This window comes from Mus pahari, chromosome 8 (assembly GCF_900095145.1).
Source record: "Mus pahari chromosome 8, PAHARI_EIJ_v1.1, whole genome shotgun sequence".
Lineage (NCBI taxonomy): Eukaryota > Metazoa > Chordata > Mammalia > Rodentia > Muridae > Mus > Mus pahari.
The window spans coordinates 752,696-772,620 of NC_034597.1; the positions used below are offsets into that span (position 1 = coordinate 752,696).

At 42.5% G+C, this 19,925-nt stretch overlaps 1 protein-coding gene across 1 annotated transcript in view; it reads right to left on the reverse strand.

Moving 5' to 3' along the window:
- Positions 1-19,925, reverse strand: part of C8H3orf67 (chromosome 8 C3orf67 homolog) — a 243,899-nt gene that overhangs the window by 46,068 nt on the left and 177,906 nt on the right. Inside the window, exons 13-14 of the mRNA XM_029541670.1 lie at positions 11,304-11,507; positions 2,447-2,508 (exon numbers count right to left, since the gene is read on the reverse strand). Coding sequence (XP_029397530.1) covers positions 2,447-2,508; positions 11,304-11,507 — 266 coding nt within the window. The remainder of the gene's footprint in view (positions 1-2,446; positions 2,509-11,303; positions 11,508-19,925) is intronic.

The following is a 19,925-nucleotide window of genomic DNA, read 5'->3' on the forward strand; positions in this document are numbered from 1 at the left end:
TTTACTTTGATGTTGGCTACTGGTTTGCTGTAGATTGCTTTTATCATGTTTAGGTAGGGGCCTTGAATTCCCAATCTTTCCAAGACTTTTATCATGAAGTGGTGTTGGATTTTGTCAAATGCTTTCTCAGCATCCAATGAGATGATCATGTGGTTTTTGTCTTTGAGTTTGTTTATGTAGTTGATTACATCAAATGACAAATTCTTAAGTTATTATAATTAGGATTAAAGCCAGATTTCCAGCTTTTTTACATACAGAAAAGAAACTTACTATGCAAGTTTGCAAATGGCATCTTCTCCTTCCTTGCTTCCTTCCTTCCTGTGTGTCTGTCTGTCCATCCATTTATCCACCCACCCATCTATGTATCCATCATCTATCTATCATCTCTCCCTCTCCTTCTCTCTCTCTATCTCTCTCTCCCTATCTCTTTATCTCTGTATCCATCCATCCATCCATCCATCCACCTATCTACCTAACTACCTATGTGAAAATGCCTTTTTATATACACTGAAATTATAATTTCAATTTTAAACTCATTATTTGTGACAGTGACAAGCCTTCAAGTTGTGCATGGACCAGGAACACAATGATGAGTGCTAATTTCATGTCATAAATGCTTTCAGCTCTAATAAAAGTCCTCTGAGCCATGTAGATGGTCTCCCAGGAGCCTTGTTAGTACTTTCCCGTGGTTTAGCTCACTATTCATTGCAGATTTGACCAGAAATTGGATCCTTGGTCCAATCTAAGCCAATCACCTTGAAAGGAGAAATTGAGATTCAGAAATAGTTTGTTAGCCTCCATGTGCAGATTGAACTATAATATATAATCTCAGGCACTGTTGGACAGCCATATTTGGGATGAGAAATAGAGAGAGAGAGCTAGTGATCAGAGAGAAGAATGGGCCAGAAGGGAGGATGGAAGCAGAGACTGCGAAGGGACCCTGCCTGGCTGCCCACTGGCTTTTTAGTTCTCAGATCGTTCTGAGAGTTGCCTGCCCCATTCTAGTATGCAGCATGGTATTCTAACTGAGAAAATCTCTTCTGCTTCTTTCTCTCCCTTCCTAGCTCTCTCAACACTGTAGAGTTGTCTGTGCATCAGGTCACAGCAGTCTGAACTCAAACATGATGGAACAAACTGCACTCTGGAGCCAGAGCAATGTTCTTCTTGACGTCAGTCTACTGCGCAGGGCAACTCACAGAGATGCATTCCTGTAACTAAGACTGGTGGTAGCGCTTGAGATTCACTGGCTTCCAATAACTCCGGAGCACATAACAGACCATAATGTAGTGATGATTTATCGGAATAAACTAGCTTCTATAAATATGTATAAGAAGGCAGAAGTATCAGAAGTATTACAATACCATACACTTTTTTTTTTTTTTTTTTTTTTTGAGGCATGATCGTACTCTGTAGCCCATGCTGGTCTGGTGGTCTGGAACTTACCATGTAGTTCAGACTACATGCCTTCTGACTTGTAGCAATCTGTCTGTCCTAGCCTCCTATGGACTGGTGATTATATGTATTTTAAAATATCATCCAGATTTGTTTATTCCTGATCTACCTAAAATTATGTTAACAAGTGATCCAGATGACAGTAATATTTGTAATGTATCAAAATACTTTGAGATTACAAAATTATAAGTTTATGAAAAAGTGAATTGTCATTTGAACTTTCATAAGGTATCTTGTTACATTTTAAGGAATATAAAACACTCATATTCAAGGCATCCGCTACCTATTAAAATGGCATGTTTATGAAAATCGTAAGTTACTCCTCAAAAAGAGCTTGCCATGTGCTAGCAACTGTGCTAAGAATTTTTCATGTATGTGCCCTTTTGAATTTCCTCAAAACATCATCAAGTAAGTATTGTGCCTGAGTGTCCTTGTGTTAGATGGCTTGCTCAAAACCCTGCAGCCAAGTAGCTGAACATGGGTGGATTGTTCCTGCTACTATACATTTTGGATAAGCAAACTGAATGAAGTAAAACTTCAAAAGAAATGAACTCTGGCTGTCCATTGACACAGGCAGATGGATCTCTGTGAGTTCAAAGCCAGCCTGATCCATACAGAAAGTTTCAGGACAGCTGTGACATGGCAAGACTTGTTTCAGAACTGAATCAAACCAAGCAGTCCCCCAAAGAAAGAAACCACAGGATAACCACCGCCGCCGCCACCACCACCGCCACCACCACCTCCATCACCACTGCCACCACTACCTCCATCACCACCGCCACCACCACCGCCACCGCCACCGCCACCGCCACCACTACCATCACCACCAAAATAAGGACTCTGGGAGGTGCTTGGGTTTGGCAAATACATTTCATGTAACCAAGAATAACCTTCTAAGTCAAAGACTTTAAATTAAAACCATGTAGTTATGATTATACATAATTATACCAATAACATGGTAATTAGAACCATGTGGGTTACTGATGATTCTTACCGAGGGTTAGATGGCGAAGGTGGATTCATTTCTTTCTGATAGTGCCGGCCCTGGTTCACAGGCTGAAAGACAAAACATCTGTGAGGCAGAACCCAGTCAGCTCCGTAACCGTCGTGCACACCTTCCCATCGATCCTCATTTCTGATGTTTTGATATCAACAGTTCTCATTTTTTGATCTCTTATTTTTGCTATTCCACCTACAGGAGAGAGCTGGATCCTCTTTACATCATTAGGCAAAGGCTCTGAGAGCCAGCAAATCACAGGGCCACAGAACCCACGAAACCCAGGCCACTGAACCAGCAAATCACAGGGCCACAGAACCCACGAAACCCAGGCCACTTTAATCACTAGTGATAAGGCTCAACAACACCTATGATGTAAACAGAGGCCTCCAATTAGAGCTCTCCCTGTGGAGTCTTTATGCTGTTGCTGTTTCCAGAGAGAGCAAAAGAGAACAAGACCTCCTATTGAAAGCACTGGCAATAACTAGAGACACAGTAAAACATATTTCTGTCTCAATGCCAGTAAGTTTGCGAGGATTACTTCTACTGCCATTAACTTAGATTATTCATATAAATCTTAGGTCCTCCAAATGTATAAGACAACTGTGAACATTGATCAAAATGAGCTGACAAAGTGGAGCTAATAGAAATGGGAACTCTCAACACCCCCCACAATGAACCTTTTATCATTACTTGAAACACAACTAAAAAACAAACAAAAAACCAAAAAACCCAAAAAGACAGAAAAACAAACTAATGCCAATAATAAAACTTGATTTCTTTTCATCTTTGGGGAGAAAGTTTGTTATAGTTAATACCAACTCCATTTTGAGGATAATTCTAAATATTTTCCTTATGTGCCTAACGAAGATAAGATTCTAACATGGAAACACTTTAATTTGGACTCATGTTTTACCACACATTGGAACTTGGCATGTATTTGTGAACTGCATACAGAACTCCTCCTCCCGAGGGGTTCTTAAGGCTTCCTTCCCCAGTGAATATATGTGGTCCCTCAGAGCAGACCCAAGCCAAGGTCAGCAGCTGTGGTGTGGTGTGGTGTGGTGTGGTGTGGTGTGGCGTGGCGTGGCTGTGGTGGCTGTACATAAAGAGCCTACTTTCTTCATTCCCCACATAGTCCTTATTTTAAGGGTCATAAAATATTACTACCACAGGTGGTGGGGGCTTGTAGGAGTAACCTCTTACACATGCTCTTTTGATATGTGGCCATCACCTGTGTGAGACTCACGCCCCTTAGCCTAGCTCCCTGGGACGCACCATGCATTTCAGTGCTTTCAGATACTTGGTGACTGAATGGCATCACCATCCCAGTAATCAGAAATAACAGCTGGGAGAACAGTGGAAAGGAAATATGTCATAAGGCATAACTCATCTCACCAGAGAAATCAAACTTTGAGCAATTTGCAAGTGAAATTCAGTTGACAATTTAGACTTTATTACTTCATAGCCAGAGTTGCTTCTCTGGATCAGCTCTCACTGGTATAGGAAATTATTCCCAATAACGGAGTCATTAGTATTCACTCAGCACTTCTGCAGCACCAAGGCCTCCACTGAATGGGCTTCTGCTTATTTATTTCCACAGGCATTTCCAGAACTTTCTGGGTATCACAGTTCTGATATTTGATCAAATGTCCACCCCTGAATCTTACAAGCATTAGTTTCATGTACACTTATTTCAAGCCCTTATTCCAGACACTGTCTTTCCTTCCTGGAAAAAGTGCCCACTGTGCTGGCAACGCAGCTCTCTGCACTGGGCACACTTGTTCCTCTCCCTCTTTGGTCATGTTTACAGAACATAAAACAGATGCAGTGATACAGTGGGGAAGAAAGGCACAGCCAATAATGACTCACAAGTGTTTGAAATCATTCAACAGCAAATGGAGAAATATGATTTCATAGAGGCGATAGGATCTACTGGAACACAGCAGGAGAACTTAGCAAGGCCTTCTGATTAGCCTCTTCCCCGTGTTCCTTCACCTTGAGAGATAAGGGTGTTCCTTTCCTCCGGGTGCAGGGGCGGGAGGGTCACGTAAGGCTGTGGAGACCTGGCTCAGGGGCAGACCACAAACTCCTTCCTCAGTTGTATGAGCTATGTAAGAGGTAAAAAGCAAGGGCAGGGATGTGAGACCTTGTCCCTGCTTCTGCTTCTCAATGCAAGATACCATGCCCGGGGTAGCATGTCCTCAGCCCCGTAAAGTCCACTGGCTGACATTTCACTTCAGACAGCCATGGATCTAGGGTGGGTAGTGAAGAAGACACTTTTCCTTTACTGTGTTTCTATATATACCTACCAATCAGCAAATTTGTTTTTAGGTAGGTAACATCCTGTGATGGTATTTGTGATAGACAAATAAAATCAAGGTTTGATTTTAGAATTTAGCCTTATCTATAGAATATTGTAAATAGATGCAAAAGACATTACTGATGCCTAGAAGTAAGTACACCAGTACCAACAATGGCAGCAGCTTACTAGTGTCTACAAATAGCCACAACAGCCACAGCAGTGACTTATATACTGCAGTTACTTCATGCTAATTCTTGAGAGAGATTATCTCATTTGGGCCCCACAGCAAGCCTGTGAACTATATATAATTAAGTCCATTTATTAGAAGAGGACATTCAGCTACTAGTATTAACCCCAGATCGTGCCTGCCAGGAAATAGTACAGCCAGAATTTGTTCCCACTCAGTGAGACTTCATCCCAACACTAGTTTGTTTGTATTGTTGAGTGCAGCTTGGGAATTCATGCAGAATGTGGAATGCAATGTTTCTGAATAACAACCTGGCAGGATCCGTTCAGTATATAGCACAGAAAAAAAGAAGCAGTCCCAAGATACATTTGTCTGAAGTATGTGAGACTGTACGACTTTTATAAATTAAATTCACTTGATTTGACCCTCACAGCATGTCACTATATATTTAAAATTAATGACAGTAAGTTTTTAAGCACACTGATAAACATGGGCCTGTCATAGTTAAGATATAACAGGCAACACACACTCTGAGAATAAGGACCATTCATTTTTGTGAGGTGACTTTCGTGGTCGGTAGCCACAGAACAGCTCACACATATCCATATTTTCTCCTGACAGCACAGAAATTACTGTGACTCTAATATCAGGGTTTTTTTTTTTTTTTTTGCATCATTTCTACGTTTCATCTGATTTTATCTACAGCGTAGCACACTCAAACCCCTACCTTCCTAGTTTACCCAGATAAAAAACAAGCCCAGCATATACCAAAAGGGCTGAGGAACTAATGAGTCTGTAGATGAGAAGAAATGAAGTCCTATAGCTACGAAACACCTCCCATGCCAGTTTTGTATGCACAGCAGCCTGGACTCAGGTAAAACACAGAAAAGCTCCTGTAATACACGAGATGGAGCCTGGCAATGAGGACTCTGTCCTTTAGGTGGCGCTGTTGCTATGCCCTAGTACCAGGAAGCTGTGCTCATAAAATTAACCACCACCCAGAAGTTTTGATTTCCTATGATCAATTTGCTGGAAATGTTGAGGTAAGGGAGAGCAGGGAAGGCTAAATAAAAGAACAAGAGATAAGATAATCCTGCTATGTTGAGAGGTACAGACAATATTTTTATGTTATTATGTAAAATCTATTGAAAATGGCAATAATATCACAAGGTTAATCAAGGCCATAAATAACTTGTCTGAGAACCTCAGCATATGCTTGGGATTTTATTAAGTGAATTTTGCCTCATTTTTCTCCAAATATTATGCTCTGCAATATGCCACATTGATGGATGCCTAAGATGAGCATTTAAATCCCCTTGCTCACTTTTTCCAAGCTGGAAAGGCTTGATATTAGGTTATGGTATGGGGATTTCTAATTTGAAGAAACGAGAGCTTTGAGGCATCTACTCAGAGAACAGCATGCACATTAGGTGCGCTTGTCTTGATTCGAGGTTCATAAAGGGACAGAAATAATTGAAGTAGTAAAAAAAATGGGGGAGGGAAGGACCACCAAAGGTGGTTAGCCAAGTTCGGGGGCGGGGCACTGGGGACACCAGTGTGTAAGCTCAACCAGATAAGTACACACACACATCTTTGCTTGTAGAGCCTCAGTACACACACATCTTTGCTTGTAGTGCACAGCCTCAGGATGCCTGCAGAGCTCCAGTAGCTAGGAAAAGAGGAAGTGCTCAGGAAAGCTTGAAGAAATTCCCCTGGGGGCAACGGGTTCCTATTCTGGCAACGTGGCTCATTTGCTGGGATAAGATGACGTGGAAAGGCCCTTTGGTGAATTCACTTTACCGGTGATTATAGTAAATGACCAACATAGGATTTAGGGCCAGAACAACTTTATATTCTTTTGGTGATCATATGAAACTATATCTGTGTTGGGGTGTGTGTGTGTGTGCTCATGTCCTCGCCACACACTCACCATGAATGGAACATTTTCATCTTATTGCCAATTAAAATTAGAAACACATTTACTTAAAAATTCATTGTAACTAAGTCTTATGTCTCTTCTCAAGGTTTCCTAGAACCCAGTTTCTCAACAAATCTCATGAGGGCCACTCTTTCCAGAATGTCTCTAAAATCGACTGCTTGTAGCCTGGTTTCCACAGAAGTTGTAAAGTATTGTTTTAATTGAATTTGGGTCTAAGTTAGAAACTTTGAAAAATTTGTCTGTCAAAGGCCAATGGATTTTCTTGGTAGGCTTGATTCATTTAGCGTAAGAAGGCTACAAAAGCCAATTTGTGAAGAGAAATATGGTTACATTTAATTACACTTTTAAATGACTAATTTATTACATCTAAACACCCTTTAAACAGTACATACTGCTCAGGACTGTACTGATGCTAGGGAATCAGAGCTTGTGGCAGACACAGTAGTAGCTTTGGCTGAACATGTCGCCGTAGTCTGTGTGTGTGTGCTCTCTAGCTCCACAATGCAGCATTTGTGACATCCTCCCATAAGGCAGATGCTGGACGAAGCCTCACTAAATCTGCTTTCCACACAATTTCTCACCAAGCCTTGCTCAGAGGGAGAGCTTCCCTGGGCATATACTGGATGCTTATTATCAATATTTAACATAAAGTATTGCATGTGCCACTCAAGATTTACTTAAGCAAAACAGAGCTGATGTTTACTTTGGAGCTGATGAAAACCGTTTACTTTGGAGGAAAAAGGGGTTATTTAGTGCGCCTGTTGCTGTTTCAGTTAATCAGCAACTGACAAACAGCTGTGCTACCTCATGTTGGATTGTCTTTATGGGTCCTATATCCAGAGCTGCGACCACTGGTAACAGTGGATATTTAATGTTGCTAAGTACTAGAGTTGAGCCTATTGACAAGGCAGAAGGCTGAATGTGGGAGAGGACAGGGACATTTATCTGATATTTCTGTAACTTACAGTCCTGCGATGAGTGTGAAACAATTTAAAAATAAATTATTTAGGGGCCAGCTCAGCAGGTAATAGTGTTTTCCACAGAGCCTGACAACTGGGTTCAATCAGTCCCTGTGACTGGCATGGTGGAAGAGAGCTAACTCTGCCAGGCTGTCCTCCAACCTCTATGCCAGTGCCATAGTGTGCACACCCCACAGACAAACGAATGTAAAAGGATTCTTTAATAAAAAGTTAGCCACCGTGTAAGCAGAGCAGGCAGGGGAAACAACCAAACCCAAACAAAATCCGAACAAACAAGTGGGTGTGTCCCAAAGGGAGAAGTGGGATGGAAGCGCCTGCAGGCTGGCCGAGAACCGGGACAGGGGACACAGCGTGGCTGGAGCAGGGTGTCATTCACCTGTGCATAAGTTGGATGGGATGGAGCTAGGCAGCAATGGTGAGTCTCAAGTTCTGTGTGAGCTGAGGGAGAGGCAGGGGCCTGGAGAGAAGGCTCTCTGGCATACGGAGAGATGCTGCCCTCGCCTCCATAGACAGAAGTCTGCCCCTGTCTGCAATCTGAAGCCCCTTCCTCCCTTTCGTCTGCATGTACATGCATAGTTTGCACCTTCACAACTCCAGTTCCAGTAGAGCTGGATTGCACATGGTGAGCATCCATATATGTAGGCCAGGCACTCAGACACACAGAATAAAATAAATAAATAAATATCTTAATAAAACGTGATAACAGGGGTGATATCTTCCAGTCTTCTGGCTTGAGGGCTACTGGGAGCAACACCATTCACTGTGACAAAAGAAGGCAGGGCATCAAAATGCCAGGATGCCTGTCATTTGGCTTCTCAGCATCTCCACACCTTTTCTCAGGAGAAAGGAAAGGCACAAGCTCTCCAGCAGCGGAAACAATGCTTGTAAATTGCTCTATTTAAACTCTAGGTGAGCAGCAGGGTGCAGAGTTCATTACGGAATGCAATTTCCCATTTGTTGATAGTTCCAATAGCGGAGCAAACTGAACTTGATGAAATAATAAACATATTCTATGAATACTAAAGGTAGGATTTTTCAAAATTTTTCCTGTCTAAAAAATAGACTTTCCAATTTCTCATTTGGTTGAATAGAGGGGTTATTAAGTTCATTACTAATGATGTTATTTTTGGCCGTACACTTTGAGAGCAGGGTACTTGTTATGCAGGAGACTTCCGGGTTTTTTTTGTTTTGTTTTGTTTTTTTTGTTTTTGCCAGAACAGGACAGTGATGGGAACCCGGTATCCATGGCGACCAAGAGTTCAGATGTCTCAGTCCATAAGTATTCCTCAGCTTGTCCTCTGTACTCCTGGCCTCTGAGCCACTTTCTGACAAAAGGGGCTCCCTCCGGAGGCTGCCATTCTCTCTCTAACAGGGGCTTAAATGACTTCTGGGGAAAATGCTATAAGAAAGGCACCGTTTCATTTCTGTCAGCAAGTGACCCTTGTAATTTTTATTCCAGTAAGAGGATGGTCTGTGGCCAAAGTCATGGGGACAAGGATAGTGTCCAGCACCAAGGCTGCCTGGAAAGTTATGTGTATCCATGGCCATGTCTAATGAAAACACAAATTAAGCAAGAGGAAGCTGGAGCCAGGGAGATGGAGTCAAAGGGTCCCAAGTTAGCATTGGTGGTGACTGTCTGCCTTTGAATCTCCTTGGAGACTTTATGGATTCATTGTCCATGATGACTTCCATGTTCTCTCAAGAGCATAGGAACCTCATCTTCCATTGGATGTCAGTAACACCTATTTGACTCACTACCAAGAGTCAGGAAGCCAGCCAGGCTGTTTCTCCAGAGCCCCAGTGTTCTCACAGGAACTGGAAACGCTAACGGCTGGAAGGCCTCAGGTAACTAATACTTGTGGAGATGCACAATGTCTACAAAATTGTTGGGGGCCTGGACCAACTGCATCTAACATAGAAACAGATTGCAAAACAAATCTTAAATATATGAAACTTACCTTCTGTCTACTACATTTGAATTTAATATTTATATAGGTTTAAAACATAATTTAAAATTTTTAAGGATTTAATTTTTATTTATATGTTTAAGTGTTTTGTCTGCATGTCTGCAAGTGTACCACATGTGTGTCTGGTTCTTGTGGAGGTCAGAAGAGGGCACGGGATACCTTGGAATTGGGGTTACCATACGGGTGCTGGAAACCAAACCCAGATTCTCTACAAGAGCAGGGAGAACTTTTAAAGGATGAACTGTCTCCCCTGGCCCGAATTTATGTTTCTATTATGGGAACTTTTATTATTTCCATTTGGCACCTAAATGAATAGGCAAGAGATGGTCAGGAACCTCTGTTGGCACTGTAGACGTCAGGGATACTCTCTTGTTATTGTCCATGACTACTTGCGTGTTCTCTCAAGAGCATACGAACCTCATCTTCCTGTGTTCTTCAGCTGTGATTGCTGACAGAATAGGCAGCTTCTGTTTATTAAAGCGTTTCTTCGCTGGGGATGGAGGCCAGGATGCCAGGCAAGGATCTGACTACTGTGCTACATTCATAGCTATACAAGCCTGAGTCAATTACTTTATATTTCCTTCTCTGCTAGGCCACAGCTATACTAATGTGTTTTAACATGTGAATATGTGGCAGTGTCAGCCTTTAAAACAATATCTGCAGCTCCTACATAAGCCCTCAAACACAGGGAGGAGTCAGTTAACATCAGTGACGTGTACACAGGTTCCATTCTGTCCTCGCCGGTGAGCAGTATAAATACTGCTGTGTCTGGGCCTTTTCCCCTCTGCTCTTTCATTTAGTAAGTATCTCACTGAAAACTATTACGTCTCTTTTATGTGGCAAGGGGCTTGCGCTAGAAGCAGGAACTGTCAGAGCCGATTTCAGTGCATGATTTTATACATTGCTGTGATTTGTGTGTGTGTTCTCCCAATGTCGGTATATTAGAAGCATCATCACCTACATGAAGCAGAGAGAGGTGGGATCCTGAAGAGGTAGTTAGGGGGCAAGGACTCTGAGCTCATGAATGAATTTATCCCATTATTGTGGGAGTGAGTTCTTGACAGCAAGACTCATTGAGCCCCTTTCCACTAGCTGGTATGTTTCTGCTCCGCCTGCCTGCTCCATTTTCCCTGTCTTCATGGGGCAATGCATAAAGACCCTGGACTTTTCAGCCTTCAGAACTAAACAAAGTAGATCTCTGTATTCATTAATGACCTGGTTCTCATCTATTGTGCAAAACAAAAGAGAACTAAGGCGATCAAACATCATACACACATTTCCGAGGGGGCATAAGGCAGCCTAAGATGTGACAATGCCACCCTCCCCTATCTGTCTCTCCCCTAAAAGCCTGTTTCAGAATGAGCTCTGCATGCATCTCGTGGTCTGTGGTGGCTCAGTTTTGCTCTATTTTCCCCAGATAGGCCTGGGCTTGCTCGGTTTGAAGGCAAGGGAACAGATGCAAAATGCAGGACTCACGGGTGGGAGACAAGAGTTCCACGTGGTCGTGTCATCACTGCTGGTACTGATGCTAACATTACAGTTGTCCACCTGGGATGCACTCAAGCCGTGAGGAGCCCCAGTGTCCTCCAGGTCTTCATTCTGCTGCCGCCGCAGGCTGGCCAGCATCTGCAGCTCAGATTCGCTCATCTGGCTGGGCTGATAGTTTCTCCAGTTGTATTCCTGACCCAGAAAGAGACAGACATGACAGAGAATTGCAGTTTCAATTTCATGAGCTATCAATAAGTGTGACTACTGCCCTACCTTCAGCAGAGGCCCAAATGCTCTTTACGCCTTCATGAGAGGCTACTCTACTACCCACCTAATCTTTGCTTCTAGTACACAGGCACATTGCCTTCACAAGGGATCTCAAAAGCGTCAAACCAGCATCTGCCTTGTCTGCCTGTGAATGCCAGTCCCCTCTGGCTGCCTGGCTGGCTAACGGATATGGATGTGACTCTTCCTGGGGGAGGCCTTGTCTGACAATAACAAATGGGGCCAGCTCCTCTATTAGGTGTTCTCATAGAATTGAAAAGTTTTGACTTTTAGCATTTGTCTCAATTGTAGCTGTCTAACTAACTGCCCTGTGACTGACTAGTCAGCCACCAGCTCTGCCCAGCTTGCCGCTATGACTGCCTGACTCCAGCTGGATTCCCACAGTGAAGATTTGTAGGTATTTAACCTCAGGGCCTAAACCTAAAGTAGTGTTTAATTACATGAGTCCATCTGTTTACTACGGATGCATTTTGGAGAAAGGGTTCTCCCGTAGCCCAGGATGGCCTTGAAGTCACAGAAATCCTCCTACTTGAGCCCCTTGTGTGCTGAGGTTACGGGTAAGGGTTACCACAGCCAACTTAAAGGAGCTCTGTACAGAGAAACTCCCTTTCTAGACAAAAGCCCAACTTAGAAGGTGTGGTGGTTTGTATATGCTCAGTCCAGGGAGTGGCACCATTAGAAGGTGTGGCCCTGTTTGAGTAGGTGTGGCCTTTTTTGGTGTAGGCATGGCGCTGTGGGTGTTGGTTTTAAGATGTTCTTCATAGCTGCTTGGAAGTAGTATTCTGCTAGCAGCTTTCCGATGAAGATGTAGAACTCTCCGCTCCTCTTGCACCATGCCTGCCTGGATGCTGCCATGTTCACACCTTGATGAGAATGGACTGAACCTCTCTGATCCTGTAAGCCAGCCCCAATTAAATGTTGTTCTTATAAGAGTTGGCTTCGGCATGGTGTTCTGTTTACAGCAGTAAAACCCTAAGACATAAGGTAATGGCTGGATTTTTACCACTGTAAGTTCCCAGATGCTAACACAAATAAACATTATTTCTTCTTTTAATTATTAAAAAATTATGATTTTTAGTGTGTGCACGTGCGTGCGTGTAGGCATGTGCGTGTGCGTAGGGATGTGCGTGCCTGTACCCATGAGTGACATGGAGTACACGTGGAAGTCAGAGGACAGCTAGTCGGAGTCAGTTCTCTCCTACCATATGGGTCACAGAGATCAAACTCAGGTTGTCACCTTTACCCTGCTGAGCCATTTTGATAGCACATAAATCTTACTTCAATGTACAGGTCAGGAATTTCTATATGAAAACTTGGACACATTTTGTTTCCTTTCCTGTGGCTTAAACCATGGCTAAAAACTTGGCCTTCTATATGAGCAATGTGCTTTACACTCAAGTCTAATACATAACTTAAAAGTAAATTTGAAATTCCCTGGCATATCTAGAAATATTGGTTATAGTCCCAAGGAGTTCCTATGACACGTGAGAATGTTCAGGTCTTCCCATGGTGACCTTTACTTATTTTCTTGGAGAACACTTTGAGTTAGCTACTGCATTAAAAAAAATATTTTATGAAAAAATGTAATCTTGAAAACAATTCTTGGAGTTCCCAAGACACCAAATGACTTCTAATAAGACATTGCCATATCCATGACTTGAATTTTTAAAGTATTGCTGTTTGATAGTATGATGAGCAGACTTTTTGGAGTGTTGTTGGGGAACCTCAAATAAATCCTTACCTGTGGCTTCAGAAGAACATTCTCCCCATATATGTCATGACTTCTTAAGGTGTCATGGAATGCTTTGTACATACTTTGCCATGTCTATACTTGGTCATATTAAGAACTCATATTACAGTTTTCTTATTGATTTATAAAACATCTTTACATACTGAGGACAGTATCCCTTGCCATCACTATCACAGCCATTTCCCGATTCATCATGTTGCTTTTCATTTTGTTCAGATACAGAACTCTCTCCTGTTAAAACTGCCTGGAACTTCTTGTCTTGCCACAAGTACTATGTTACTTCCTCTCGTTTTCCTCTTCTCCCTCACTTAAGTTTCTCTTCCTCTCTCTCTCTCCACCCCAGATCCTATAGTCCGTATATAAGAGTAAACATATAGTATTTGTCTTTCTGTCTGATTTATTTTGCTTAACGTAATGCTGTTCAGTTCTACAAATTTCCCTGCAAATGTCACTATTTTCTTAAGGTCGAATACAATTTTATTGTGTCTAAGTGCCATCTTCGATGGATACCCAGGCTTACAAGTATCTCTGTATGCTAAGAATCTTTGGGCATGTCTCAGGATTGCACTCAGGACATAGGGTAGGTTTTAGTTTTTAGAGGAACTTTTACACTGAATCCAGTGGCTGGTCTGGCGTACATTCCTGCCAGCAGTGTGTAAGGGTGACTACTTATTTTCGTGATGATAGCCATTCGGATAAAGTAAAATGGACTCTCAACGCAGCTTTACTTTGCATCCTCCCCACAGCTAAGGATTTAAACATCCTTTCAAATATTTATTGGCTATTCGTGCTGCTGCTTCTGAGCACCCTCTGTTCAGTTCCTCAGCTCATTTAAAAACTTCCACTGATTTCTTCAATGACTCACTGGATCATTCAAGAGTGCACCAATCTGTCTTCAAGTCTTTGTGAGGTTTCTCTTGTTATTAAGTTTTAGTTTTTGTTCTGTTATGACCTGATAGTATGTAAGGGACCATTTTAATCCTTCTGAATATGTTTGGGTTTCTTAGTGACCTAAAATATGTTTTATTTTAGAGAAAGTTCATGGCCTTCTGAGAAAAGTATATATTCTTTGTATATGTTAGGTCCATTTTATCTATGGTATAGCTTACTTAACGTTTCTTTGTTGAACTTTAGTTTTTGGTGCCTATCTAAAGATGAGCGAGGGATTACAAAGTTATCACTATTACTGGATCTTGACCTCGCTCACCTTTTTTTCTCATTAGTATTTGTTTTATGAAGTTAAGAAAAAAGTCCCAAATTTAGCTTCCACATATTTACAATTATTATTTCTTCTTGATGGATTATTTCTATTATTTCTGTTGTTAGAATGTAGGACATTAATGAGTATCTAAGAAGCTTTGGGAAAAATATCACAAGAGGAACAACATTCATATTCCAATGGAAAAACAACTAAAAAAGCAAATATTTCAAAATCATAAGAAGTAGTCATGGTAACAGTAAGCACACGGCAATGTGATCAGCATCATTGTCAGGAGGTGTATGCACCTCAGTTACAGTGGTTACACAAAGTGGTTACAACCGTGAGAAAGGGAGACCCTGTACACACTGCTGGGAGGGAACATAAATGGAGTGGCTAATCTGGAAACACAAGTTTATAGTTTCTTATATTGTTAAGCAGTGTTCATGAGACCCAAAAGGCATGCACAATGGGAACCAAAAATTCATATTTTCTTACACACACACACACACACACACACACACACACACACACACACACACACACACACGACACACAGAAAAACAAACCAACCCAAAACAGTGTTCACAAATGTCACAGCAGCATTGTTCCAAATAGCCAAAAGGTGAAAATAGCCAAATGCCCATCAACTAAGCCATTGAAGTTTATTTATCCATTTTATATAGTGTAACTAAGCCATAAAAGCTAATAAAAGTTTATTACATTCTACTCTACAGGACCTTGAAAGCATTATGCTACATGAAATCAGCCACATGTAGAGGCCACATATTAAGTTATTCCATTACCTGACAAGCCCAGAGTAGGCAAATACATAGACATGCAAAGTAGGTTAAGATGTCAGAAGCTCGGAAAAGGAATGGAAGCACCCGCCAATGGTTAACTCCCTCGCAGCTGGTGAAGATGCTCTGGAACTAGGTCACCATGGAGGCTACAGAATGTATTAAAATTCCTGCAACGTTTGAGAGGTGAGCTACTGAATGGTCTCAGGTCATCCTGGTCATGCTGTTAAAGGGGATTGTGGGGTGCACTGGCTAGTTTTGTGTCAACTTGACACAGCTGGAGTTATCACAGAGAAAGGAGCTTCATTTGGAGAAATGCCTCCATGAGATCCAGCTGTAAGGCATTTTCTCAATTAGTGATCAAGGGGGGAGGGCCCCTTGTGGGTGGTGCCATCTCTGGGCTGGTAGTCTTGGGTTCTATAAGAGAGCAGGCTGAGCAAGCCAGGGGAAGCAAGCCAGTAAAGAATATCCCTCCATGGCCTCTGCATCAGCTCCTGCTCCCTGATCTGCATGAGTTCCAGTCCTGCATCCTTTGGTGATCAACAGCAGTATGGAAATGTAAGCTGAATAAACCCTTTCCTCCCCCACTTGCTTCTTGGTCATGATGTTTGTGCAGGAATAGAAACCCTGACCAAATACATGGGGTACCTCCCCCCCCCCCTTGTATCTTCCTTCTCTTTCCCAACATGGTCATGAAGTTTTGACATATTTTGCTGTTGTATGTGCTGTCCACAGAACCAACCAATCATGGACTGAAACCCTCAAACTGTGAGCCAAAATAAATCTCCTTTTCTTTCAAAGCTGATTATCTTGTCTGTATTTTATTGTCATAGTTAATACATATACCTGGATGAATAACTATTAAAATTACATGTGACATAAAACAAAAGATAGAAAATAATGTGGTTGAGATTTAAAAATTGAGGACAGTTTACACCTTGGGTTTAAATGGGTTTGATCCAATGGATTATCTTGGGAATACATAGCTTGGTGGTAAAACATGCTCTTTGACTAGTCTCTTTTCAAGATTTCCACGTGGGATAATGTAATTGATTAAATATCTGCTTGCAAAATTTCAGAGCCTCAGTCTCAATTTATAGTGTAGAGAGAAGTAAGACCATGACCAGATCAGACAAAGACTGTCACTGCTTCTTCCCAGATGGGAGGGGAACAGAGCTCAGGAACACTCTGAACTTCTTGCTCTGGAGCTTAGAGATCTCTCCATTGTGATTACATGTGACTCTTACTGCACAGCAGAAACACTGTGCTGTGAAAACTCCAAAGATGAGGAGAGTCAAGAGCCGAGGTTTAGTTCTACAGTAGAGCACCTGTCTAGCTTTGGCTGAGCCCCGAGTTCTAAGATGGAGCCTACAAAAGCATCCTACCTTTGTACTGTTTCAAACTACACCGAGTGTTCTGTACTACTCACCCACTCAAAAGGGAGTGGTAGGTGATAGGGCATAATACCCATGGTGACTCAGAGCTTGTGAGTCAGGGAAGCTTCATGGGGGAATACAGTGTCTAATCTGGGCCTTTACAATGGGTGATACTGTAGTATATTCCAGTCCTCAGGCCAAAAATGCGAGTCAAGCCAGAAGCATGCTGATCATGTTCATAGGAAACCTTTAAATAGATTAGAAAGTAACACTTCCACATGACAGTTTTAGAAATGAAATAATACTGACCCAAGGCAACAGGGATGAGGATAGCTATAAATAACCCAAATCCTATAGTAAGAAACTGCATCCTCCGCCCCAACCAAGTTTTAGTAAAAGTCTAAAATGTCATCAAAAGGTATATTAATAGTTCCCAACTGAATACTACCCCTTTGCCTAGTAAAACCGATAATAAATGATGTTTCATACACACAGGAAAACTACGCAACCATGAATGTGCTATTGAGAGAGAGCATTAGAGATATATAGAGGTAAAACTTATCCTGGAAACAGCAGTTACAGCATTGTGACAAGAATGGTCAGTAACAGAACACAGTAGGACCTCTGAGGTGTTACTGTTTTTCTTTCTTAATTAGGACGATGGTTATATGAGTTTGTTCAGACTGTGACCATGAGATATGCTTCTGGGTACCACAATGATGAAGTCTAAGGCTTCCACTGCTGGTAGGATTGCAAACTGGTATAACCACTCTGGAAATCAATCTGGAGGTTCTTCAGAAAATTGGAAATAGATCTACCTGAAGACCCAGAAATATCACTCTTGGGAATATACCCAAAAGATGTCCCACTATGCCACAGGAGCACGTGTTCCACTATGTTCATAGTGGCCTTGTTTGTGATAACCAGAAGCTAGAAACAACCTAGATGTCCCTTGACAGAAGAATGGATACAGAAAATGTGGTTCACTTACACAATGGACTACTATTCAGCTAGTAAGAATGAGGGCATCCCGAGTTTTGCAGGCAAATGGATGGGGTTAGAAAATATCCTCCGGAGTGAGGATGATACTCAGACCCAAAAGGACATGCATGGTATGTGCTCACTAATAAGTGGATAGTAGCCAAAAAGGGGTACAGAATACCCGAGATACAGCCCATAGAACTCAAAAAGATCAACAAGCTGAAGGGCCCAAGTGAGGATGCTTCAGTCCCACTTGGGAGGGAGAAGAAAGCAACCACATGAGAGTGGAGGGAGGAACTTGGGAGGGAAAGTGGATGAGGTGGGGGGGCAGCGATGGGGAGGGGAAGTGGCAAACATGATCTGGTATTGGGTGGGGGAAAAGAACTGAAGCCCTGAGGACCAGCAGAAAGAATGGAAACAGTATCCTAGGGAGGTGGGGGGGGGGACCCTCCAGAATGCACCAGAGTCCTGGGAGGGGAGACACTCTCAGGAATCAAAGGGAGCTTAGATGAAATGCCCTACAGTAGGGAGAGGGAACTTGTAAAGCCCACCTCCAGCAGAAAGACAGGGGATCAAGTGAGGGATGAGGTTGCTATTCCACAGTCAAAACTCTGACCCATAATTGTTCCTGTCTGAAAGAACTGCAGGGACGGAAATGGAGAGGAGCCTGAGGAAAAGACAGTGACAGTGACAGGCCCAAAGTGGGATCCAGCTCAAGAGAAGGCCCCAAGGCCTGACACTATTACTGAGGCTACGGAGTGCTCAGAAAAAGGGACCTAGTATAACTGCCCTCCAAAAGACCTAACGAGTAGGTGAAAAAGTCAGATGCAGATATTTGTACCCAACCAATGGACAGAAGTTGCTGACCCCTGTGGTTGAATTAGGGAAAAGTTGGAAGAAGCTGAGGAGGAGGGTTATCTTGTAGGAGGACCAGCAGTCTCAATTAACCTGGATCCCATCTCCCAAACATTGGACTACCAACCAGGCAGCACACACCTGCTGATGTGAGGCCCCCAACACATACACAGCAGAGGACTGCCAGGTCTGGGTTCAGTCAGAGATGATGCACCTAGCGCTCAAGAGACTGGAGACCCCAGGGAGTTTAGAGGTCTGGTGGGGTTGGGGGTGGGTGGTGGGGACATCCTCGTGGAGACAGGGGGTGGGAGGGGGTATGGGATGTGAACTAGTAGGAGGGTGGACGGGTGGGGGATAAAATCTGGAGTGTAAACAAACAAGCAAACAAATAAACAAATAAAAGATTAAATTAATAAAAAGTTAATGTCTGGTGATTTACTCCAGCAGTTCTGTGTCACCCTAACTGGAAAGTGAGTGGCATTCTTAACACTTATTTTTGCTCTTGCGTTTTGTGGATGTAAGTAGAGTTTTGGAAGTTGTTTGGAGTTCTACATGACAGCAAGAATAGTATGAGAGGCCATTCTTCTGAGCTAACTTTAATTGGTGTTTTAATTTGAGGATTCACTTCCTTTCCATTGTGTTTGCAACAATGTTTAGTTACTAGAACTGCCAGTTAAACCAATAACTGATGGCATGCTAGTATACTGGGGCATCTCTCCACTGGTGTGCTATGCATCCTTGGGAGAACTTGCTCTGATTCACTGGGGACACAGGGCTAATGATACAAATGAGGCATAAGCAGGAAGCTCAAATGGGAATGTGAAGCAGTACTCACATGATTCAGCCACCCTGCTCATTCCCAATTTATAGTATTTTGTAGCATATGTCTACTACACAAGGGGAAAATTAAAACATAAAGACGGAGCCATGGGAAGACTAGAACGCTTGGCTAAGTGTAGAGGATGTGGTATCAGCTCACACAACACAAACTACAATACAGTAATTCAAAAGAACCAACTTCTCAGAGTCTAGATTGTATTTTATGGCAATGGTAGCCATAGATCTATGTGTAACAAGAGCCAGTGCCACTAAATATCTGCCACAGGTCAACACCTTTCAGCACCCAACACTCATGAAAACCCTGCATGCCATATACACTCAGCCTCTAAGAGGACTCAGAAAATTCTTGGGTAATTAAACTCAAATTTATTTCCTTGGGAGGAGGTAAGTAATATTTAGCATAACCCATGTGCCTGTACTGTTTGGAAGAGGGTCATTGTACTGGCTGGTTTTGTGTGCCAACTTGACATAAGCTGGAGTTATCACAGAGAAAGGAGCTTCAGTTGGGGGAAGTGCCTCCATGAG